Source organism: Haematobia irritans, chromosome 1 (assembly GCF_050003625.1).
Source record: "Haematobia irritans isolate KBUSLIRL chromosome 1, ASM5000362v1, whole genome shotgun sequence".
Taxonomy (NCBI): domain Eukaryota; kingdom Metazoa; phylum Arthropoda; class Insecta; order Diptera; family Muscidae; genus Haematobia; species Haematobia irritans.
The window spans coordinates 76,181,483-76,206,690 of NC_134397.1; the positions used below are offsets into that span (position 1 = coordinate 76,181,483).

Below are 25,208 nucleotides of genomic sequence, written 5' to 3' on the forward strand. Positions count from 1 at the left end.
AAATGCTAAATCCATTATAGAAAATCGATAATATTTGAAAATATTCGAGGGAAAACGTTTCAAACAAGCGTTAGAATGCATTAAAAATCATAAATAAGTATAAAAATTATTTATTTAAGAAAATATCACAATTCACATTCAAAACACTGAATTCGGATCACACCTTAAGAAGTGATGCAAATTCATTGCAACGCTGTGGACATTCGTTCCATGACAAGTTCATATTACATTCATCGCTTCTCCGCCAATTTTGTACCACTTCCAGACCCAAAAAGAACATTTTCACTTCTTTTTTGGCGACGCTTTTTTGCAGCATTTTTAAGATATTAATTTATGAAAGAATAGTTTTAATATCAATTACTATTTTTTAATTAAATTGACTAAACCAGACTAAACAAAATAATAAAGGAGCTTTAGTTATTCAACTAAATCATAAGTTCAACCACAGCTTTATTTCATAAATATTAGACTTCTACCACAACCCAAGTAATTCGATTGTGCATGAAAGTCTTTAGTGGAACTTTGTGCGTTGTACGAGTATATACTTGTTTAATTGTATAAAAATGTAAAATCGTAAATAGATTTTCAAATTCTGGGGGGGGGGCTAAAATTTTTCTGGGGGGGTCTAAGCCCCCTCCCCAGAGGCCTTCCTACGCTTATGGTCTTTTCTCTTGGTTCCGAATGAATTTTCTCTCCGAATACTGATTTTAATATTTTTACTTAAGCATATACAATTTTTGGCGAAGTCTTATATCACAACATATATATGTTTAATCCATTTCTTTGTATATATATATATATATATATATATATATATATATATATATATATATATATATATATATATATATATATATATATATATATATATATATATATATATATATATATATATATATATATATATATATATATATATATATATATATATATATATATATATATATATATATATATATATATATATATATATATATATATATATATATATATATATATATATATATATATATATATATATATATATATTTAAGGCGCCAATTGGTTACTTTCATTATTCTACTTCCAGCATACACTTTATGTCTCTCATTCATATATTTTATAGTCTATTTCTAAATTAATAATATGTTCTAACATATTAACATATATGCCCCAAACATGTTATGCTAGTTTATGAACATTATATGCTTGCTTTTAAAAATATTGAGTTTAAAAATTTGAGTTCCAAACATATAATTTGTACACCCAAACATATGATAAACACACCGTGTAGTTAAAAGAACATGGTCACAACCTAAAATGTTTCCATCTTTATGAAAAATTATTTTTCGTCGTCGAAAAAAGGACGCCACATGAGAAAAGAAAACACAAAATTTACTTTATTTATTTATAAATTAAATCATTGTTTATTTGTATTTATAATGTCGTGCAAAAATCATATATTTTTAAACACTCTATTTTGGTTCAATTTCAACAATAAGTAATCATTCCATATTTACTTCGTGCCCATCAAATGTACCAACGCAGACATCATGTAACTGCAAATAAAAATAAATTATACCTTATATCAAAATGCAGAACAAAAGGCATGTACATTTTTTTACTTACACTTCCCTTTTTTGTGTTCACATAAAACCACGTGCCACTTCTGAATAAACAAATTAACACAAAACAAAACAGTAATTCCGTATTCTCCGTCCATTCCAAGAAACAATCAACACACGACTGACGCGCAAAATGAAAATCGTGTGTACCTGCTCAATGTTTTTATAAAATTCTTTTCGCTGCAAAAAAATTTAATGGTCACGAAAACAATGTACATGGTCTTTATGGCCATGTAAAGGTTCTAGACAGTTCTACACGTAAGCTATAAAAATATTTTTTCCCTGCAAAAAAGTAAAAAAAATGAATGGTCAGGTACGTGATTTTCCCGACCATGTAATGATCTCAAATTCTGTCATTTAAATAATAGAACATGTCTGCCGCATTTGAGAACCATTTAAATGCTTATTGGCATCATATATTTTTCTCCGCTCGAAAATTATTTTTACAAAGACAAAATACATGATTTTTGGCGACAATTACATGCTCTAGATCAGCATTAAATGAATGCGGCAACCATGTCCAAACATGTTTTTTTCTGTGCGTGTAATTTCCCCCAGATAAATTCTTAAGAAGTCCTCATATTTTCCAAATTGTCCATTATGTCGGCATTTATATCACCTTTAACGAAAAACTTATTATTTCCATTGATACTCTTAAACTAAAATTGTATTTTTCGAATAAGTAGTTACTCATCAATATAATCTCACACATTTCCGGTTGGTCTACTGCGCTTGCGTTGAAAATTGATTCCACTGGCTGTATGTCTGCATTAAAAATGCAAATTAAAACTGCTAGTTTTGTAATCAACTTTTAAACATGGCCATAAGGAAAGAGGTCAATATGCATAGTTAAATACCTCTATAGAGGTATTTGAACATATATGTTCAAAGACAAAAAATTATCTGCTGGTAGGCAGTGGTCGATATAATCACCAGTACTCAACGCATAGGATTAATTCTGCAACCAACAATTTTAAAATAATGAACAACAGCAGTCGTTGGAATAGCTCCCATGAATATGTATTGGCAGATTTCAAAAATTTGTCCACATTTATTATCGGATCTTTTTAAGATTTAGATTCACAAGGTGATATTGAACTTTGTGATATAAAATATCAGCCATATCATCGCTTTGGATTTAAATATTGGTCCCCTATATATATTAGAGGTGTGCGCGTGAGTAATAGTTTACTCACGCACACTCACGCCGGAAAAATCTTACTCGAGCACGATATTGCTTGGTAGGACTCACGCACACTCACGAAAAGAAAATTTGTACTCACGCACACTCACGCACGAAAATGTCGTGACTCACGAAAAATACCGTGACTCACGAAAAATATCGTGACTCACGAAAAATGTCGTGACTCACGAATAATTTTATGAGTAATTTACTTAGCGACGTGTCTGAAAACGAGCATTATTAAAATCGAAAGCTTTATTCCACTCTTAACATCCCAGGTGTCACTAAAATTGTAATTGAATTTAACTCTTAAACGTTTTATGTTGGTGAGCAGGATTATTTTCGTGAGAGTAATTCGTTACTCACGCACACTCACGAAGGTATTATTTTCGTGACTCACGCTCACGCACGACATCTTGGTTTGTTAATCACGCACACTCACGCCGTTGCCATGAGCGTGACTCACGCCGTTGCCATGAGCGTGACTCACGCCGTTGCCATGAGCGTGACTCATGCGTGAGTCATGAAAATTTTCGTGAAAATTTTCGTCTACTATATATGTTATGTGTGTTTCTTAAATGCGTACATACTAGAATAGAATAACGTCATAGAACCATCATTTTAATAATACCTCCAAAAAGCATTAAAATAACGCTAATTTTAACTTATTTTTACTGCAAAAAAATTATTTGTTTTTTGCGAAAATTTCCACAGCTTAATGAAATTTTCCTTTTTTTTAAGTATGTCTCAAACATTTTATGAGTTAAATGTGGGTATAAAGTTCAATGACCGTACACATAAGTTCAATATGAACTAAAACAGAAGAACATTTTCGTACGATTCCCAAAAATAGTAAGAATGAACTACAGTATGGTTAAAATAGTCACGATTTGGCGCCATTGCATTTTTTCTTTACTTTTAGTTCATGTTTTCTTCTATGAGATGGTCTAATTTAATTAATTTAATTCTATGACTTTCCTACTTTACTTATTTGTTTTTATTTTTTATCTTTCCATTTAAATTAACTTTCAAGATATAATGCGAAAACGAAGAGCCCAAGTACACACACAAAAAAAGGTTTGCAAAGAAGAGAAGACATCGTCTGCTGTTATACACTCAAAAAAGTGAACTCTCTATTTCACTAAAGCTAATTTAACTTTATTTTAGTTCATGGAGTTATTATGTTTGGAGAAAGTTTCCTCTACACTAATAATTTTTTGTGTACATTAGTTAAATTAACTAAAACCGAGGACAAAAATATACACAAATGAAGGATAAAGATGAACTAAATTCGTGTCTTCCACAAAATAGTTCAATATTTCTTTAAATTTGTAAATTTTACTGCAAATGCGTTCATCATGAACTTCGTATGTCACTAAAGACATTCTTGCAATTTTGAACTCCAATTTTTTCCTTCAAACTACAAAATTTTCTTTAACAAATGAAAAAAACTTAATTATGTCTAATAAATATTCTTGAATTTGTTGAAAAATTTTTACTTATTTTTATGACATCGGCGTGATGCCAGCGTTTGTTATACTGTTCAGTTAAAATTTTTTAAAAATATTCAAAATTCTCTAAAATAACCGAAAATTTTCTTCCTGGTGGGTTCACTGTTTCTTCGGTGTATGTTTGTAATTCATGGTATAGCGAACAACAATTTGTAAAACTTTTCAGATTTTAAAAAGTTTCTAACATTTTGTTGTTTTGGCAGATTTTTTTTTTTTTTGCTAAAACAGCAAACACAGAAAAACATTTCCGTAGTTAAACTAACGCTAAATGTAACTTATTTTTATTGGAAATACATTATTTGCTTGTAGTTAAATTTTATTATTTTTATCGAAATTTTCCACAGCTTACTTTTTTTAAGTATGTCTCAAAAATTGTATGAGCTTAACGTGAGTATAAAGTTCAATGACCGTACACATAAGTTCAATATGAACTAAAACAAATGAAAATTTTCGTACGATTCTCAAAAATAATAAGAATGAACTACTGCATGGTTAAAATGGTCATAATTTAGCGCCAATGATATTCTTCTTTACTTTTAGTTCATTTTTCTTCTATGTAATTTCGTGAACTGCACACCTAAAAAAAAGGGGCGCTAAAGCCAACTGAACTTTATTTTAGTTTATGAAGATTAGTTGATTTTAATTAGATTTTGCACAATATGAGCAAATGTTCCTTCCCTGCCAACATTTTTTGAATTTGGGGGCGCTTTTGAGAATCCCCAGTACGTCGAAAACAATCATATACGATATCAAAAACTCGTCGGAAAAGCGCCGTCACTATTGAGAAGTTGTACCACGCCAAGTTACTACAAAAAGGTTTCGCATGAGTGCAATTATTAGGTACCTTTATAGATCAATTTAGAACGACCCCAATAAGAGACCCTCCAAACAATCAGAAAAAGCACATTTTAAGATAGTGGTAAAAGAATCATTGTGGTCGAGTAAAACACGTTTGTTTAGATATTTATTAATTTGATTAATCATTTACAAATTCTTAAAAATATAACATTTATTTCACTATCACATCACATTTAACATAATTTGTTGCATTAATGATGATGTAGAGTTACAAGTAGCGAGTTACATGTTGCAGCGTCTATCAGCCAGTGTTTTTATTCGATGGAGGCAGCGTGTCTGTAAAATATTTGAAAAACAATCACTTTATTCCATTTGGAAAATCAAAAATTGTTCACCAATATACCTTTCACAATTTTAAGCGTAAAATCTATGTTTTCAGAACTTTATTTTCGTTTTTATTTAAATAAAATATAACAAGCTGGTTGCGCTTGGCGTTTCACAAAAAATAAAATGGCTTTTGTAAAAGTAGTGATGGCAAAATACATGTATGAAGTACATTTTGTACTTTATGATATGCTGCCCCCCATCACAGTAGGATGGTTGTAGTGACATTTACGAGTCTGTGGTAGCGATGAAGATGAAATGGAACTTTGAAATGCTGGCAGGGTTATTTGAATAATTTTTTGCTAACTTTAATGACGTGAACTAAAAACAAGAAAAAAAGTTGTATAGAAATATAGTGCACAATTTTACTAAAAAATAAATTAGTTCATATTTTCCTAAAATGGCAGAAGTTTGCTTATATTGAGTTCATAAGTCTCCCAAATGAGTAAATTTTACTAAATTTGTACCTGTCTTGAACTTCGTATAGCGCTAAAGACATTTTAACAATTTTTAAATCCAATTTTTTCTTTCAACATATGAAATTTTCTTAACAACCAGAAAAAAATGTATTATTTTGAATAAATTTTCTTCAATTTGACAAAAATTATAATCTTACTTGTAACATGTTGCAATTAGAAAACTATTTTAGTTAAAATTTTCTAAAATAAACCTAAATTTTCTTCCATGGTGGATTCACTTTTTTTTTAGGTGCAGTTAAAAAGTACAACAGGGCATTAAATTTTCCTGATTTTAACAACGTTTTGAAGAAATCTCAAAATGTAGAGTAAAATTTAGTTCAATTTTCGCGCGTGGTAGTTCATATTTTTTCAATGTACTGTTGCAGTAAGGCCAAAACCGTGAAACATTAAAAGATTATGCAATAACATTTGTAAAGAAGTCGTGCGTTTTCATATTTGACCCGCCCGGAGATCTCAATCTATATTTTAGTTAAAATATTTTTTAGTTAAACGGACTATGCGATTTGCATACACTAAACTTCTATGAAAATGTGGCTAGCAGAAATATTTTTCCTGGACCCCTAAACCTCACAAACAAAGCCCATAGAAAATATAAAATATATGTAAATTTTATTTACAATATGGTGTCTTCGGTAGTTGCATATACCCTGCCAACATTTTTTGAATTTGGGGGCGCTTCTGAGAATCCCCACTACGTCGAAAACAATCATATACGACATCAAAAACTCGTCGGAAAAGCGCCGTCACTATTGAGAAGTTGTACCACGCCAAGTTACTACGAAAAAGTTTCTCATCAGTGCAATTATTACACGGATGAAAAAGACTGTTTTTCATATGTTTGGCTATAAACATTATATGTTTGGAACACAAATTTTTAAACACAATATTTTTGAGTGCAAGCATATAATGTTCATAAACTAGCATAACATGTTTGGGACATATATGTTAATATGTTAGAACATATTATGTTTGGGACATAAAATGTTTGTAAATATAATATGCTTGGATGCAAACATATATTAATTTAGAAATAGCCTATAAACATATATGTATTTAGTAGCTTGGAGCGCTATTTTGTGGAAAAATATTTGAAAAACGATTTGTTGTTGTTTGTTATTACAAAATTAACATTTTATTTTTCCTTGGGCAATTGATCAGCTACTTCTTTGATCCTTACAAACTGTGTGGTCCGCTGTTCGAATCCCCGTCCGGCAAAAGGTAAAATTAAAATAAAAAAATCATACAATTGAATAATTTCTTCTACAATGTTTGTATTACAGAAAAAGGTGCTAAGAACTAAAAAATCTCGTGGAAGTGAGAAAGATGTGGGGGAATATACAATTGGGCAGAAACAAAATTTTGAGCATTCAGGTCGAAAACCTATGTTGTTAGCACCTATATTACCTGTTTATTTTCATAATTCATTATGATTGTAAATATATAAATAAATAAATAAAATTTTGAGCACAATATTGTTTGGGAGAATTTTTTTTAAGCATATAATATTTTTGGGTGCAAAATGCTTCCAAACATATTATATGTTCCCTTATAAAAACATATTGTTTTTTGGAAGACAACATTATTGAATTTGGATGCAAATACAAAATGTTTGGAACTTAGACTACCCAAACATATATTGTTTAGACCAATATGCTTTCAAACATATTATATATTGGAAGAGATCAAACATATAAATGTTTGGGCAATACCCAAAAATGTATATGCTTGAAGCAAAATATGTTTGGGAGTATATGTTACAGAAGCGATTTTTTGTGAGCGTGTAGGTGCCTATTTAGATCAATTTCGAAGGACGCCAATAAGAACCCCTGCAAACTATCAGAAAAAGTGCATTTTAAGGTAATTGTAGAAGAATCATTGTGGTCAAGTAAAACACGATTGTGTAGATGTTTATTGATTTGATTCAACATTTATAATTTCTTATAAATATAACATTTTTCGGTTTATCTCATCACATTTAACATAATTTTTTGCATTAATAAAAGAATGATGTTGAGTTTTAAGTAGCAAGTTAAATATTGCAGCGTCTATCAGCCAGTTTATTTTCGATGGAGACAGCGTGCCTGGAAAAATATTTGAAAAACGATCACTTTATTCTATTTGGAAAGTCGAAAATTGTTCACCATATACCTTTCACAATTTTAAGCGTAATGTCTATGTTTTCAGAACTTTATTTTCGTCTTTATTTAAATAAAATATAACAAGCTGGTTGCGCTTGGCGTTTCACAAAAAATAAAATGGCTCTTCTAACAGTAGTGATGGCAAAATACTTTCATGTACATTTTGTACTTTTTGATATGCTTCCCCCATTACAGTTCGCGATGGTTGTGGTGACATTTACGAGTCTGTGGTAGCGATGAGGATGAAATGGAACTTTGAAATGCTGGCAGGGAAATGCCATTGAAAACGAAGCGTCAAAACGTCTATTCAAATGTTTGTGATATGATCGTAAAATGACATCAAGGCATAACATTCTAACTACTTCTCGAGATGTTCTTTAATATTATGAATGAAAAAATAAAGAACGCCAGTGGCTAATTTTTGTATCAAATATTTTTTTCAAATTATTGTTTTTTATCGTTTTTATTTTCTTATTTTCGGAGTATATCTTTGTAGAAATATATTTCTTTCACTTACACTCAATAAAAAGTTGAAAATTCTAGTAATTTGCAAAACATAACATAAAAAGGTCGAAGAAAATCAAAGAAAAAAATAATTTGCAAAACCTCATAAGAATTTCCATGGAAGTGAAAAAGTCAACAGGCGCAAGTTCAAATCCCTGCAGTGTTTAAATTTTTAATATTATTTTCATTATGTTATTACTTTTTTGTTAATTTTCTGTGCTTTTTGTGACATTAACTGTCCATAATTTAAATCTTCACTTTAAACCGCCAAATAGCTCATTTTCTAAGACTGATCCAAAAGAACTTCTTCGGACTTGGAAAAAATTAATGGAGGACCCCAGTATGCTCTTAAAAAGAAATGTTTCCGGAACAACTTCCAATTTTTTTCTTCTGGTTAATTGTTTGCATTTCAACAGAGAAAGTTTGATATTTAAGCAAACAGTGGCAACTTTCAGCAGACTCTACTTTTTTTCGCTGTGTCTGTCTTCAAACAAATTTTTTTGTGTGAAATATTCATTAGATTCAAAATTGTGCTACTTGCTTGTTTATTTTACTAAGTGTATTCAATATAAACAATTCGGATCAACTACTCTCATAGAAAAAAAAGTCTGCTAAAAATAGCACGCTGTGTCTGCTGTTATATTTTTGTACTTCGTGGTCCAGAAAACAAGATTTTTTTTAAATTTAAGAACCGACAATATTTTTGTTTTATATCCCCTAGAAGACTTTAGTGTAGTCGAGCCTACCAAATAGCAAAACAATGTTTGCTATTTCAGCTGCTTTCCCCTTTACAGAGCTCTTGTTGCTGTTTTAGCAGACTTTTCTGCTGTATTTACTAACAAAATTACTTTGGGAGTACGGAAACTGATCTTCATAATTTTTACTAAAATTAAGTTAGTTTAGCATATTTTGGCCTTATGCGGGTGTAACATACAATTGAATTTATTGGATTTGCACAACTTTGTTACAGTGACATACCTTACGACATTTTCATCATGCGCACCCATTAATAAACAATAAAGGGAAAATGAGAATAAGAATATAGGTTGTCGTCCACCAAGTTTTGGCGAAAATGTAAAGCAACAAGTGTCTTCGACCTAGCACATGGCCACATTCCAAAAGACAATAGAAAATCATGTTAATTAGATTTGGAAAATAAAGAAAAATCCAATGAGAAACGATGAAGCCAAACAAAGCCCACCAATGCCTAGTAAACAATTGGCCATTGGGGGAAAAACATTTAAAATACCATACCACAAGGAAACTAGCAAAGTGTTCGTATTTTTTCTATAATTTTTTAATATAATTTAGTAGATTAATAATAGCAAAAAATGGATGAATACGAGGATTCACAACAACAGCAGCAACAATTTGGTAAAAATGTAAAAGTTCGCTGAAACAATTGAGAATTAATTTAAACTCTTTTTCGATTTCTCAGGAGGTAGGGCAGGTTCCATTACAGGTGGTATCGAAACATCCCCTGGTGCAATAAAAGTGGGTGGCTGGCGTTACGAAGATGGGACACGTTACATTGGCGAATGGAATCAACGTGGAATGAAACATGGAGTAGGTCATCTCTTATTTGCAGATGGCACACGCTACGATGGGCAATTTTTCGAAGGACTTAGTCATGGCTTGGGTTGTATGTGGTTTGCTGATGGAGCCAAGTATGGTTGTTTGTCATGAATCTAGTGCTTGTTGATTTTTTCTAAAATGCCTCCACAATTGCAGATACGAAGGTGAATTTATGAACGGCTGGTTCCATGGTTTTGGTATTTTTTGGAGATCTGATGGTATGAAGTTTGAAGGAGAATTTCGCGGTGGAAAAATATGGGGACATGGCCTAGTAACATATAAGGATTTTTCTCATGGGTTCCCCCGCAATGAAGGATACTTCCAAGACTGCCGTTTGTTGCGCAAACGTCGCTGCCCCGAAATAGTACAAAAAGCCCAAAAATGCGCTCTAATGGCAAGATCACAATGTGACCACCCCTACTGATGTTTATAAAATCGAATAAACTAAAACAAATCGAACTGATTTCCATGTTTTGGTTTTATTTTTTGTGTTGTTTTTTTTTTGCACTTACAAATTTAAAAAATTTCTAAAAATACGTTTTGTTTTATAGTTTTTTACAAACATATTACAAAATATCTATCTTAAGTAACTCTTAATTACAAACTTGTAAGAAATATGTTCAACAGTGTTTACTCAGACGAAGGAGCACCTACCATATACCATGCATTTCTGGTCTGTACGGCAGCATTTCGCACCAAACGTTTCGGATCATCCAGGGCAGTAGCTAGTTCCAAGACAACATCAACTTTATATGGTAACAGTACAAATGTTGGATATTTTGTCATGTCTCTCAGCAGATTCAAGGCAGATATACGAATTTTCTAAAGAAAACAAGTACAAACAAATTCCTTAGCATTCGACAATGATGCCAGAGTTATTAACACTTACCATAGAATGCATACATGTGGTGAGTTTCAAGCATGCTGGTATTAAATGACTTAGATGTCCTCGGAAATAGTCATCCTTATGCTTGACAAAGTTTTCACAAATGTCCAATGATATACTTTGAGTATGCACGTTATCAGACTCCAAGCACTTGAAAATGATTGGACCAATCTGTGAAACAATGAAAGAAGCTTTTATTAAAATGCGATCTATTTTTAGGCCTATCCGCGATCTCTTGAAACATTCTCAATTTTTGTTTAACTTTTACATTTGTCATTTAGGGCCTAAATATATATGTGGTTCATTTTTGGTGCTGCACCCATATGGGTCGATTTCCCGATTTTACATCTATTCCTATAATTTCCTTACGATTTGACTTAAATTTGCAGTGTAAGAAAGAAATATTCAATACATGGTTTATAACGCTATATTTTGTAATCGGAGAAATTACAAAATATAGCGTTATAAATAAAATGTTGACAAAATTTTCTATAGAAATAAAATTTTGACAAAATTTTCTAAAGAAATAAAATTTTGACAACATTTTCTATAGAAATAAAATTTTGACAAAATTTTCTATAGAAATACAATTTTCACAAAATTTTCTGCAGAAATAAAATTTTGACAAAATTTTCTATACAAATAAAATTTTGACAAAATTTTCTATAGAAATAAAATGTGGACAAGTTTTTTATGGAAATAAAATTTTCTATAGATATAAATTTGTGACAAAATTTTCTATAGAAATAAAGTTTTGACAACATTTTCTATAGAAATAAAATTTTGACAAAATTTCCTATAGAAATAAAATTTTTACAAAATTTTCTAAAGAAATAAAATGTTGACAAAATTTTCTATATAAATAAAGTTTTGACAAAATTTTCTATAGAAATAAAATTTTGACAAAATTTTCTATAGAAATAAAATTTTGACAAAATTTTCTATAGAAATAAAATTTTGACAAAATTTTCTATAGAAATAAAATTTTGACAAAATTTTCTATAGAAATAAAATTTTGACAAAATTTTCTATAGAAATAAAATTTTGACAAAATTTTCTATAGAAATAAAATTTTGACAAAATTTTCTATAGAAATAAAATTTTGACAAAATTTTCTATAGAAATAAAATTTTGACAAAATTTTCTATAGAAATAAAATTTTGACAAAATTTTCTATAGAAATAAAATTTTGACAAAATTTTCTATACAAATAAATTTTGACAAAATTTTCTATAGATATAAAATTTTGACAAAATTTTCTATAGATATAAAATTTTGACAAAATTTTCTATAGAAATAAAGTTTTGACAAAATTTTCTATAGAAATAAAATTTTGACAAAATTTCCTATAGAAATAAAATTTTGACAAAATTTTCTATAGAAATAAATTTTTGACAAAATTTCCTATAGAATAAAATTTTGACAAAATTTCCTATAGAAATAAAATTTTGACAAAATTTTCTATAGATATAAAATTTTGACAAAATTTTCTATAGAAATAAAATTTTGATATAATTTTCTATAGAATTAAAATTTTGACAAAATTTTCTATTGAAATAAATTTTTGACAAAATTTTCTATTGAAATAAATTTTTGACAAAATTTTCTATAGAAATAGAATTTTGACAAAATTTTCTATAGAAATAAAATTTTGACAAAATTTTCTATAGAAATAAAATTTTGACAAAATTTTCTATAGAAATAAAATTTTGACAAAATTTTCTATAGAAATAAAATTTTGACAAAATTTTCTATACAAATAAAATTTTGACAAAATTTTCTATAGAAATAAAATTTTGACAAAATTGTCTATAGAAATAAAATTTTGACAAAATTTTCTATAGAAATAAAATTTTGACAAAATTTTCTATAGAAATAAAATTTTGACAAAATTTTCTATAGAAACAAAATTTTGACAAAATTTTCTATAGAAATAAAATTTTGACAAAATTTTCTATAGAAATAAAATGTTGACAAAATTTTCTATAGAAATAAAATGTTGACAAAATTTTCTATAGAAATAAAATTTTGACAAAATTTTCTATAGAAATAAAATTTTAACAAAATTTTCTATAGAAATAAAATTTTGACAAAATTTTCTATAGAAATAAAATTTTGACAAAATTTTCTATAGAAATAAAATTTTGACAAAATTTTCTATAGAAATAAAATTTTGACAAAATTTTCTATAGAAATAAAATTTTGACAAAATTTTCTATAGAAATAAAATTTTGACAAAATTTTCTATAGAAATAAAATTTTGACAAAATTTTCTATAGAAATAAAATTTTGACAAAATTTTCTATAGAAATAAAATTTTGACAAAATTTTCTATAGAAATAAAATTTTGACAAAATTTTCTATAGAAATAAAATTTTGACAAAATTTTCTATAGAAATAAAATTTTGACAAAATTTTCTATAGAAATAAAATTTTGACAAAATTTTCTATAGAAATAAAATTTTGACAAAATTTTCTATAGAAATGAAATTTTGACAAAATTTGCTATAGAAATAAAATTTTGACAAAATTTTCTAAAGAAATAAAATTTTAACAAAATTTTCTATAGAAATAAAATTTTGACAAAATTTTTTTTAGAAATAAAATTTTGACAAAATTTTCTATAGAAATAAAATCTTGGCAAAATTTTCTATAGAAATAAAATCTTGGCAAAATTTTCTATAGAAATAAAATTTTGACAAAATTTTCTATAGAAATAAAATTTTGACAAAATTTTCTATAGAAATAAAATTTTGACAAAATTTTCTATAGAAATAAAATTTTGACAAAATTTTCTATAGAAATAAAATTTTGACAAAATTTTCTATAGAAATAAAATTTTGACAAAATTTTCTATAGAAATAAAATTTTGACAAAATTTTCTATAGAAATAAAATTTTGACAAAATTTTCTATAGAAATAAAATTTTGACAAAATTTTCTATAGAAATAAAATTTTGATAAAACTTTCTATAGAAATAAAATGTTGACAAAATTTTCTATACAAATAAAATTTTGACAAAATTTTCTAAAGAAATAAAATTTTAACAAAATTTTCTATAGAAATAAAATTTTGACAAAATTTTCTATAGAAATAAAATTTTGACAAAATTTTCTATAGAAATAAAATTTTGACAAAATTTTCTATAGAAATAAAATTTTGACAAAATTTTCTATAGAAATAAAATTTTGATAAAACTTTCTATAGAAATAAAATTTTGACAAAATTTTCTATAGAAATAAAATTTTGACACGTTTCATGCATGCAATTTTTCCTTCCTGTATATGTTCTGGTCATTTGAATATTGGGGAGGAGCCTTAACTCCAGTTCTCTTTAGGAAGGTTTGGTTAGGCCATGGTCATCTAAAAATCCAATTTTTAATTCGATATAATGGGATGTAGATCCGAATAAAATTCAGTCCCGTAAACTAATATTTCAGAGATTCATTTTGTTTAGCCCGACCTTTAGATCAATAATTTTGCAGCAGAGCTACGCATTTTTGTTTAGTGGCATTTCTCCATGTCACTCTAGAGAAACTTAGAAATAATCACAAATATAAGTGTGAACAGATAACCCGTCGTGAAAAAAAAATTCTAGTGAACAGAAATTGGAATTGAACCATTGGTATATGAGGAGCATGCTCTCCATTGTACATTGTGGGCTCTGAATGTCTAGGTTCCACAACATACGCTCTTCATCAACAGTCTCACTATACTTCACTAAACTCGACTAATTCATTGAAAGCTGTCTTCCATCAATAAATCCCATAAAACGGGAAGTGTCTCATTCAATGCAACCCTAACTACAACAAGAGACAAATAGCAACTTTACCTTTTCAATATTCATCTTCAGCACAGAATGTGGTGTCGTTTTCAGCACGTAGACAAATGCTACCAAATGATGTTCGCAATATGATTCCAATTTGTGTCCAAGTTTTGACAATATCAAATGGAAGAGCTTTTGTTGAAATAAAAATTTTACTTGAGGTAAATGCAATTGAGGATATTCAGCAGATATTATATCGAATGCCAAAGCAGCAGCAGTCGATAAAGATGGATGATCTAATAGTTCAGAAAGCTATAAAAAAGACACAACAAAACATTACAAGATACGGAGGAGCCCTAATGAAATAGACTTACCGCTTCAACAATTTCTCCAGCTTCATCACACCCACGCATAACTAGACCTCTGCCAATCCATGACAAAGCTTCCACAGCCTTTTTATTCTCCTTTTTGATGTAATCTTTTAGTTTTGCAATAGCCTTTTTGAGAATTCCTCGATTATTATCATTGTAATCGATTTTGTTAACCAAACTGCATAGCAGATGGTGGGCCACTTTTCGCATCTCTTCATTATCCGATTGTATAGAGAGTTCCGTAAGTTCATCTATTAAACGTTCAAAATGGTCATCGAGACTAATTTCTTGGTTTAGGAAACCCAGTAGTCCTTGGACAACATACAAATCAGACTCCAATTTCAAATTTAAGTTGTACAAATATTGTGTTGCTACAATATATTGCTCCGATACCGATAGTGTCTGGATAATTGCATTTAGAGCCTTCGATATCTGCGCGAATGTGGCGGAAGTGAGATTTTTATTATTTTGTGCCAAATCTACAAGTTTCTCAATCAATTCGCTATTGTGCTGAAGATCGGCAATAAAACGCTTATCTTCATTCTTAAGCAATTGATTCAGGGCTTCCAAAGCTAAAAGTCTCACATCGTTGTGTACATCAGCACCGAATATCTGCTGGTACAGCAAATTCATAATACGATCGGCAAAAGCCATTTGCCTCACAAGTGGCAATAAATTCGTTAAAATTTTTTGCTTCACAAAATTCGAAAATATTCCAAAATTACGTATACATCCATCAATACAATTTGATTGTACTTCAATGGGATGTAAGGCTCCTAATCTCTCCACTAAAGGCTGAGTTTGTTGTAAATCCATTCTATCATCTATCAAAAGAGCCATTAGAGCTTTATACACAAGAACTCTATTCACTTCGTTTATCATGGGAGCACATTCGATAAGTACTGAGAGAGCAATCTTAAGCAAATCTTGATTGACATCAGTCTCAATTTTCCCTATTTTTGCAATTATATGACCATGAAGTTGAGAGCATATGTCCGCATTGATGGCTTTATATACAGATTCACCCTTTAACGATACAATATTAAATATTTGTGCTATAATATTGTAAATTCGTATGCATTGATCATCATTAACAGGACTGGAGTCATCTTTCAATTTTATTAATAACGTATTTAAGATTTTATCGCCAGCAAAAACTGGATCTCCCGCAACACAGACTAAAGCTATTGTAGCCGCCGGATTGAAGAGACGATGGTTGACGTCATTTAATTGCGGCAAAATTGTTCCCAGTATAATTGTTTGGAAATTATGACTAATTTCGGGTTTTCCAGCTAAGGTAGGTTGTTCCAATATACAGCGTAATGTACGTAAAGCTTGTGTAATAACTTCGGTATTATCAGATCCGGGAAAAACTTCAGACTTCAATGCTGTCCAAATTTGCTCAAAATGTGATTCTAAAGCCTCGCATGGAAACTTCAAAGCAGCTTGATACTAAAAATAGATAGAATATGTGAAAATATTTAATTATATTAAGTATGTGCATTTTATGAGTTTGACTGCTTAAACACACAAATCAACACATATCGATTATCAGATCAGCATAGAATGGGAAAATCTAACGCCCGGCCGAATCTCAAATTTTGTTTTGGAGAGAAATCGAAGTAATACTACGCCGAAATGTTGATATTAGCTCGGACTAAATTTTTATTCTATTAGCCTTTGGTATGGTTTCTGGTGATAAACGAAATAATTTTGAGTTTTGGCAAACTAAGAAATAAGGTGGTGGTTTATGTCTAACAACTATGTTCAAGTTAATGTAAAGTGATGGGTAATGACCCAAGGGTTAAATCGGCCGGAAGTTCTAGTCCACATTTTTGACCTACTTCAAAAATCATTATGGAGCATTTTTATTATGTTATCCGGATTTAGATTTAGTTAAAGAATGGTTATTGGTTGAGTTTCAACACTATTCTCCACTAGAGGCGCTGATGTACGGTTGTTGTTGTAGCCCTTTGGAGTTGTTTGTATACTCCAAACATAATTGCTGTCCTTGGGAACCCTGTGTTCGCCTCCAGTACTCCAGTAAGTTAGGTTGTTGTTGTTTTTTTTTTTTAAGATAATCGTTCCGGCCTCATCGCAACTATTATCACGGGAGCCTCATTTTACGTCACTATTTATATAATTTGGATTTTAACAGCAGTTTCATTAATGGATGAGAAGAAGTGGTTGTTAGTTGAGTTTCGCTACTAATCTCAACTAGTTTATGATATTTATAGCTTCTTTTTTGGTCTTAGTGAAGACTTATATCTACCCTCTTATCTAGTAATGTTTTACATATAGAATAAAAATGCGACCTTTGTATCTGTTTCAGCATTCACTCGAACAAGTATGTTAATGATTTGCGCATTTAAATTTTTTTTGTCTGTGCAATCCCACCCGGAAATCCAATCCAGCAGCATCGTCATGCAAGGCCAACTCATTTCTACTGACCATAGGTACAGCACCTCTAGATGTACTGGCTACATATATACAAAGGTCCACCTACGATAAAAAATGTGGAAGGCGCCGACGCTTGCATCTAATTTGACAATCCACCTTTTAAAATGTTTTGGCCCAACAGTAACTGCAATATATTTCAAGTAGAACTTCTTGTCGTTATAAAAGCAGCCCACAAAAGCTCCGCACCACCCACTATCGATAAACTCTGTTTCAGGATATAGAAGATAATGGATAATCAAATAGAATAGACTACCGATCGAAATACAAATCGATGAATATGTTAGACAGCCGATGAGCTATATCTACAAACTTTATATTTGCTTTGCGCGAATCTAAAAGAATAAGAATCATCGCACTATGCAAACATATATCAGAAATCGCGTTACCAATACCATTTATTGCCTTAGATTCGCATACTCACTTCGGATTCCTTGGAATTCTATTTTCTATATACACATTCATGTGGATATAATGGAATCAATAACTCAGTCACAATACTTTATGCCGGCTAATTACTTTCTAAGTTATCAGATTGGTTTGACAAGTAGTTAGCATATAAGTAACGAATTTATTTGTCTTATACATACTAATACTTCCTAAGCAAGACGAAGTTTGTAAAATCATGATTATTTTCTCTACATACCAGCAGTTCGAGGGAATCGCATTTCGCTACAACAAGATCACTTTCCAATTTTTCCAAAGCCAATGCTACAGTCCACTCAACGAAATCCGATGATGCAACTAAACATTGTGTTAGTTTTCTGGACAAGTTATCTCTAGTTATTGTGTCGGGATCATTTTTGGATGGATTAAAGTCGATGGGAAAATAACAAGCGAAAACTTCGAACATCTCTTCACTTAAATGCAACAATGGATATGTGGAAATGAATTCTGGCATGAATGTAAATATGAAGTCTAGATTTCGAGGATCACGTTCTCCATCTATTGAGCTAATTATTCCATAAATAAAATCTCCAGACATTGCTTTCAAATCTACAACGAAGAAAAGTATTATGTAAGCTATGTTCCAGTTAAAACATAAATGTTATCAATATTTACCATCTACATAGGTCTCTGAAATGTATTTGAAAATTTGAAACAAATTGTAACGATCGCTCCGTAACTGCGACTGGCATGTGGTATTCAAAAAGAAACTCTGCAACACAGCAACCACATATTTTCCTCTGCAATGTTGCATGTGTACAAGAGCCTCAATTCCTTCAATGACTGCCGGTATGACATTGTGATGATCTTTCAGACGAGCTGCATAAAAATTAGACAATACCTCCAGCTGTTCTTCATTCAGAAAATCTTTCGGTAATTTGGATAGTACTCTTGAATACAAAAGAGTGCCCTGGACACGTTGTTCAACGCTGCTAGAGGTCAAAGCAAACTGTAAGCTTTCACATAAGCTAACGACGTCATACTTTTTACTTTCAATATCTGAAATCGTTCAAAACATTAGCTATACTTAGTATATAGTCCACCCACTGCCTCCATCTAGACCTTCTTTACCTTTAGATATTTGTTCAGCTTTTTGTTTTATAGATATATCACTATCTAAAGCCTCCTCAAGGGAAGCTTGTGTCAAAGGAACCATTTTGCTTTTGTTTCAATATATGCAATTGAATAGGGTTAGCTGGACTGATTGCTTATCTACTATGCGGGCGAACAAAAGATTTATTTAATGGAATTGGTCAATGCACGCGATGAATGGAATAACCAAAATACAATAATAAAAGAATGACATACTTAAATGACATTTAAAACATCCCTGTTCATGTTCTTCTATCAGGGTTGCATAATATGGTGCTAAAAGTAAATTGAAAAAATATGGAATATTAGGTCTGTTTGCGTACGTTTTCAGTAAAAATTACCCAGTAAAAACTTGTGATACTATGTTCCACCCAATCGTTTTCCTAATTAGTTATTGTAAAACTTTTCAGGCTTTACACAGAGTTGAGGTATTTTAGTTTGACAATTACCATGGAAACAAGAAATTACAATTTACTCTAAATTCAAATATATGCAACGCTTCTTCAAAAAAATACCGCACATCCCTACCCTGCCAGCATTTCAAAGTTCCATTTCATCCTCATCGCTACCACAGACTAGTAAATGTCACCACAACCATCGCGAACTGTGATGGGGGAAGCATATCAAAAAGTACAAAATGTACATGAAAGTATTTTGCCATGACTACTGTTAGAAGAGCCATTTTATTTTTTGTGAAACGCCAAGCGCAACCACCCTGCCAGCATTTCAAAGTTCTATTTCATCCTCATCGCTACTACAGACTCGTAAGTGACACAGCAACAATCGCCAACTGTGATAGTATTTTGCCATCACTATTCGCATGAAATTATTTTGCCATCACTATTGTTACAAGAGCCATTTTATTTTTTGTGAAATGCCAAGCGCAACCAGCTTGTTATATTTTATTTAAATAAAAACGAAAATAAAGTTCTGAAAACATAGATATTACGCTTAAAATTGTGAAAGGTATATGGTGAACAATTTTCGACTTTCCAAATAGAATAAACCCTGCCAGCATTTCAAAGTTCCATTTCAACCTCATCGTTACCACAGACTCGTAAATGTCACTTCAACCATCATGAAAAGGTACATCAAAAAGTACATGCAAGTAATTTGCCATCCCTACTGTTAAAAAAGCCATTTTGTTTGTGAAACGCCAAGCGCAACCAGCTTGTTATATTTTAATTAAATAAAAACGAAAATAAAGTTCTGAAAACATAGATTATACGCTTAAAATTGTGAAAGGTATATTGGTGAACAATTTGGTGATTTTCCAAATGGAATAAAGTGATTGTTTTTCAGATATTTTACAGACACGCTGCCTCCATGGAATAAAAACACTGGTTGATAGACGCAGCAACATGTAACTCGCTACTTGTAACTCAACATCATCATTAATGCCAAAAATTATGTTAAATGTAATGTGATAGTGGTATAAATGTTATATTTTTAAGAATTTGTAAATGTTTAATCAAATTAATAAATATCTAAACAAACGTGTTTTACTCGACCACAATGATTCCTTTACAACTATCTTAAAATGCACTTTTTCTGGTTGTTTGGTGGGTCCCTTATTGGCGTCGTTCTAAATTGATCTATAAAGACACCTAATAATTGCACTCATGCGAAACATTTTTGTAGTAACTTGGCGTGGTACAACTTCTCAATAGTGACGGCGCTTTTCCGACGAGTTTTTGATGTCGTATATGATTGTTTTCGACGTAGTGGGGATTCTCAAAAGAGTCCCCAAATTCAAAAAATGTTGGCAGGGAAGTGATCGTTTTTCAAATATTTTTCCAGGCACGCTGTCTCCATCGAAAATAAACAAACTGGCTGATAGACGCTGCAATATGTAACTTGCTACTTAAAACTCAACATCATTCTTTTATTAATGCAAAAAATTATGTTAAATGTGACGAGATAAACCGAAAAATGTTATATTTATAAGAAATTATAAATGTTTAATCAAATCAATAAACATCTACACAATCGTGTTTTACTTGACCACAATGATTCTTCTACAATTACCTTAAAATTCACTTTTTCTGATAGTTTGCAGGGGTTCTTATTGGCGTCCTTCGAAATTGATCTAAATAGGCACCTAATAATTGCACTGATGAGAAACTTTTTCGTAGTAACTTGGCGTGGTACAACTTCTCAATAGTGACGGCGCTTTTCCGACGAGTTTTTGATGTCGTATATGATTGTTTTCGACGTAGTGGGGATTCTCAGAAGCGCCCCCAAATTCAAAAAATGTTGGCAGGGGTACTAAGATCATGTTTTCGCACGAAAAACTGTTATACTCCATATAACAAACGTTAAGGCGCGCAATAAATGCGAAATCTTTGTTTGAACATTTTCAAGCAACATGTTTATACAACCCTGGGTTTGAGACCCTATTTACGGAGATAAGGTGAGTACTATGTTCGTATTTTTCTCCAAAACACTAAATTAAAAGTACAAAAATCTATATGACGAAGATTATATTTTTATGAAGTCTTGTGAAATAGTGAATGGAAAAGATCTAAGGAATTGATTGTGAATCATCTTATATTTATAATTTAACTAATTTAAAAAAGTAACCGTGAAAACAAGCTGTTTTTCAGCTTGAAAACTGAACATAGTACTCAGCTTTAGATGAAGATATTCTTTTTTCGCAGAAAAGAACTTAGTACTAAGCATTAGTCATAATTGTCACACTACTATCGAAATCGCTGCCATTAAAGCTCATTTGTATAAAAAAGGGCCCTTATTACCAAGACCGTGATAAATATCCAAATAAATTTATGGCACAGGGACTATGCTGGTAAAACTTAAAATCGATAATTTATATAATTTTAATCGATTAATATAAATTATCGATTTGTCTGACGTCGACGTCGTCCCAATCCTGGTTTCATCTGGAAGAACTAAAAGAAATTCAATCCTACACAACCAATTGAAAAAAATTAGCTAATTTTAAACTGTAAAATTTATACATTAATTGTAGCTAATACATTTTAAATAAAAATGGTTAAAAAATTGATAGGTGAGTGAAACGTATGTATTTACTATGCCGGTCACAAAATAAATTTGCGGTAGCTAAAATCATCTATACAGAAAGAGTTCCAAATTCATAGAAAACTTCCAATACATCGAAACCGGTATTGACCCACCCGAGGAACCCTTTTTCTGGCACTTTTGAGAAACAATAGGTATTTATCCCATGATCAATAAATGTGCAAACAATTAATGAGAAAACTTTGTTGATATATTTTTGAAAAAACTTGGTTCATATATAGAGGGCGTAACCATATTGGCTTTAGGTATATTAGAATTTTATAATTAAGAATTCGCAGGTTTGTTCCATTAAAAAGCCGGTACTAAGTTCGTATACATCATTATAGAGCTCTACGTCGTTCATCGGCTTAACGAGTGAGTTATCGTCTGTCAATGGTAGCAATAATAAAAGCCATCGAATTTGCCATCAATAACAATTTTCTAAAGATTGCCATTCTTAACGACAGTTTAAGTGGATTACGGGCAATTAAAAATGGTTCATGAGAAAACCACCTGATTGATCATATTAATTTGATGTTCAGATTGGTGTTCAGATTGCTCTTCATTTCATCCCTGGTCATGCTAGCATCAATGAGACAGTGGATCAAGCAGCCAAAAGAGCCACAGAGATTGGCACAAAATGGGAAATACCGTGGACAATACAATATGCTCCCCGTGAGATTCTGAATAGATTGTTGATTGACTGGTCGTCTAACTACTCGGATCGAGCAATTAATGGGGACTCTCATTACTTTGACATCTTTCCTACAGTCAACAAGAAAGCATAGTTTCGTGATAAGAGAATCAATCCTGTTAAATGCCCTCAGCTAAATAGAATCCTAAGTGATAATTGTTTTTGCAACAGCACACTAGAAAATATGAAAGTAGTCGAATCATCACTATGTGACACCTGCGGGGTGAAGGAAACGCCCAATCATATCCTCTTTCATTGTTCTAAATACACTCGGCATACAAATTTTGACGACCTCGCTGGATTAAGCTCAAGTCACACCAAGAATTTACTGGCCAAATAAGTTTTCGGATATGCTGTCACTTCTCCGGAACAACACAACTAAAAACGGAAAAGAATCATTCCTACACAACCAATTAAAACAAATTAATTAATTTAAAGCTGTATAACTTATATACAAGTTGTAGCTAATACAATTTAAATAAAAATGGTCAACATATTGATAGGTGAATGAAACTTTGGGTATTCACTGTTCCAACGAAGATGCCTCAAAGCGGACAACAATAATTGTTTGTGCACGAAATCTTTCACACCAAAGCAAATTTGATATTGAGGATATCATACAATAGAACCGTACTCCAGAATGGTTCTAACAATGGACATAAAAAGCCTTTTAAACTTAAGATTAATTCATTAGTTTATTGCAATAATAAGGCCTATATATCAATATTAAATAGACTCTTAATTCGCCTTAATATATGCCATCGGGAATGGTCAGATATTCTTATTATTCACTCTATATACAGTGAAACTTCCCAAACTACGAAACTCCGAAAAAGGTCAACCTTCAACACTATATAATTTTCGTTACACGTATACTATACTTTCCCATTAAAATGAACCTCTCAGAATTGGATTATTGTTAGCGAACCTTGCACTAACGTAGCTTCTCGAAAATGATGATTTTTAATTAATTTCAATTAAAAATCAGCTATTTTTACACACAATCAATTAAGTTTTTAACTTATCAAAAATCGTGATGTAATATACAATTAGTAAGTTAACTTACGGCCATTTTCACTTTCAACTCAAGAAGTCGAATGTCGGCTTATATGGGGTCCATTTTCAATACAATGCAAGGAAAACTTTAATGTAATGTTCCAAATTATAAATTCATAAACGTTTCTTTCCTTAAAATACCGCAGTACAGAAAAGCTACCATTATCATTTTTGAAAAATGTGAACTAAGTACTGATTAAGATTACGTACACTATAAAAACATCCCATTCAGCCGTGGGAGATCTCTTTCCTCCGATACTATGGACATCGCAAAATAGGAATAACGTTGTAGCTTCTCACCACAATACTCTAATGAATTCTATTCTGATCTGCCTGTATGTTGCCTAAATATTTTCATTCTATAAGAAACTTTAAAGGAAATTTTATTATTTTAATATACGGAAATATCACAATATTAATGCATATAATTTATTTGTAAACTCTTACAGAACCAGCCCATCTAGGCAGTGCCATTATATCCTGTATCCTTAGTTTAGTAATTTTCGGAACGCTACGCTTTTATGCCGAATGGTTCACATCCACACAACTTACAACACTTTTTGGTGGATTCGTGAGCTCCTTCATATTTTTATTCAGCTTGACCTCACTATCGAATTTCGAAATGTTCTTATTCGGCGACGATTTCGCATGTAAATTTATACCGGAAGTTGTAATATGTCTACTGATTTCAGTACTATCAGCCGGTGTTGTACATCGTGTGTGTGCAACTACATGGTAAGCGCTCAAGTCTTTGTCTACAAAAATTCTATACTAAAATGCTTTTTATTTCAGCATTATATTTTCTTTATTGGCACTGTATTTTGTAGATCGAATTTCAAATGATTGTTATCATAAGGCCGTTACATCGGAATCTATTCTCCATCGCAAAGGTGGCAACAAAAAAATCAAATAAAATTCTATTTATTCAAATGTATTTATAGCACATACAAGGATCACAACAGATCTTTAGACGTATTTTTAGGATTATACAGTATTTAAATTACATTGAAAAAGGACTTTTAATAAAAATGTGACAAAAACTAAAATCTTTTATTTATTTATTTAAGCAATTCAAATCATTTAAGAAGCCAATTTAGTGCATTACAATTGAAAGGATATTGTTTAGAATATTTTAAAAATTTCCAAAAATAATCCTAGCCGGTTAGTGCATTCTGGATTTTGCTTTAACTGCCTGAAACTCAATTTCTACCCAAGTTATTCCTCT

The 25,208-nt window shown here is 30.7% G+C and overlaps 3 protein-coding genes and 3 long non-coding RNA genes across 6 annotated transcripts; 3 read left to right on the forward strand and 3 right to left on the reverse strand.

Moving 5' to 3' along the window:
• Positions 1-1,373: 1,373 nt before the first annotated feature.
• On the reverse strand, positions 1,374-2,269 carry LOC142239281 (uncharacterized). Its single transcript, XR_012722976.1, has 3 exons — positions 2,224-2,269; positions 1,609-1,886; positions 1,374-1,538 (listed from the first exon to the last, which is right to left on the reverse strand). It is a non-coding gene; the product is annotated as an uncharacterized LOC142239281 (long non-coding RNA).
• A 2,976-nt stretch (positions 2,270-5,245) lies between these two features.
• Positions 5,246-5,754, reverse strand: LOC142239288 (uncharacterized). Its single transcript, XR_012722977.1, has 2 exons — positions 5,500-5,754; positions 5,246-5,432 (listed from the first exon to the last, which is right to left on the reverse strand). It is a non-coding gene; the product is annotated as an uncharacterized LOC142239288 (long non-coding RNA).
• Positions 5,755-9,810: 4,056 nt separating this feature from the next.
• On the forward strand, positions 9,811-10,639 carry rtp (MORN repeat-containing protein retinophilin). The gene is made up of 3 exons (XM_075290821.1): positions 9,811-9,975; positions 10,040-10,268; positions 10,333-10,639. The coding sequence occupies exons 1-3, from the start codon at positions 9,933-9,935 to the stop codon at positions 10,598-10,600; spliced, it is 540 nt and encodes a 179-aa protein (XP_075146936.1). The 5' UTR covers positions 9,811-9,932; the 3' UTR covers positions 10,601-10,639.
• Mms19 (MMS19 nucleotide excision repair protein) lies at positions 10,637-19,392 on the reverse strand. The gene is made up of 7 exons (XM_075290820.1): positions 19,174-19,392; positions 18,718-19,101; positions 18,302-18,651; positions 15,202-16,650; positions 14,894-15,139; positions 11,066-11,233; positions 10,637-10,998 (listed from the first exon to the last, which is right to left on the reverse strand). Exons 1-7 carry the CDS (start codon positions 19,256-19,258, stop codon positions 10,807-10,809), a joined length of 2,874 nt encoding a protein of 957 aa, XP_075146935.1. The 5' UTR covers positions 19,259-19,392; the 3' UTR covers positions 10,637-10,806.
• Positions 19,393-20,131: 739 nt separating this feature from the next.
• On the forward strand, positions 20,132-20,690 carry LOC142239292 (uncharacterized). Its single transcript, XR_012722980.1, has 2 exons — positions 20,132-20,439; positions 20,497-20,690. It is a non-coding gene; the product is annotated as an uncharacterized LOC142239292 (long non-coding RNA).
• A 1,371-nt stretch (positions 20,691-22,061) lies between these two features.
• Positions 22,062-25,029, forward strand: LOC142221210 (protein KRTCAP2 homolog). Its single transcript, XM_075290823.1, has 3 exons — positions 22,062-22,222; positions 24,433-24,718; positions 24,776-25,029. Exons 1-3 carry the CDS (start codon positions 22,204-22,206, stop codon positions 24,894-24,896), a joined length of 426 nt encoding a protein of 141 aa, XP_075146938.1. The 5' UTR covers positions 22,062-22,203; the 3' UTR covers positions 24,897-25,029.
• Positions 25,030-25,208: the final 179 nt, after the last annotated feature.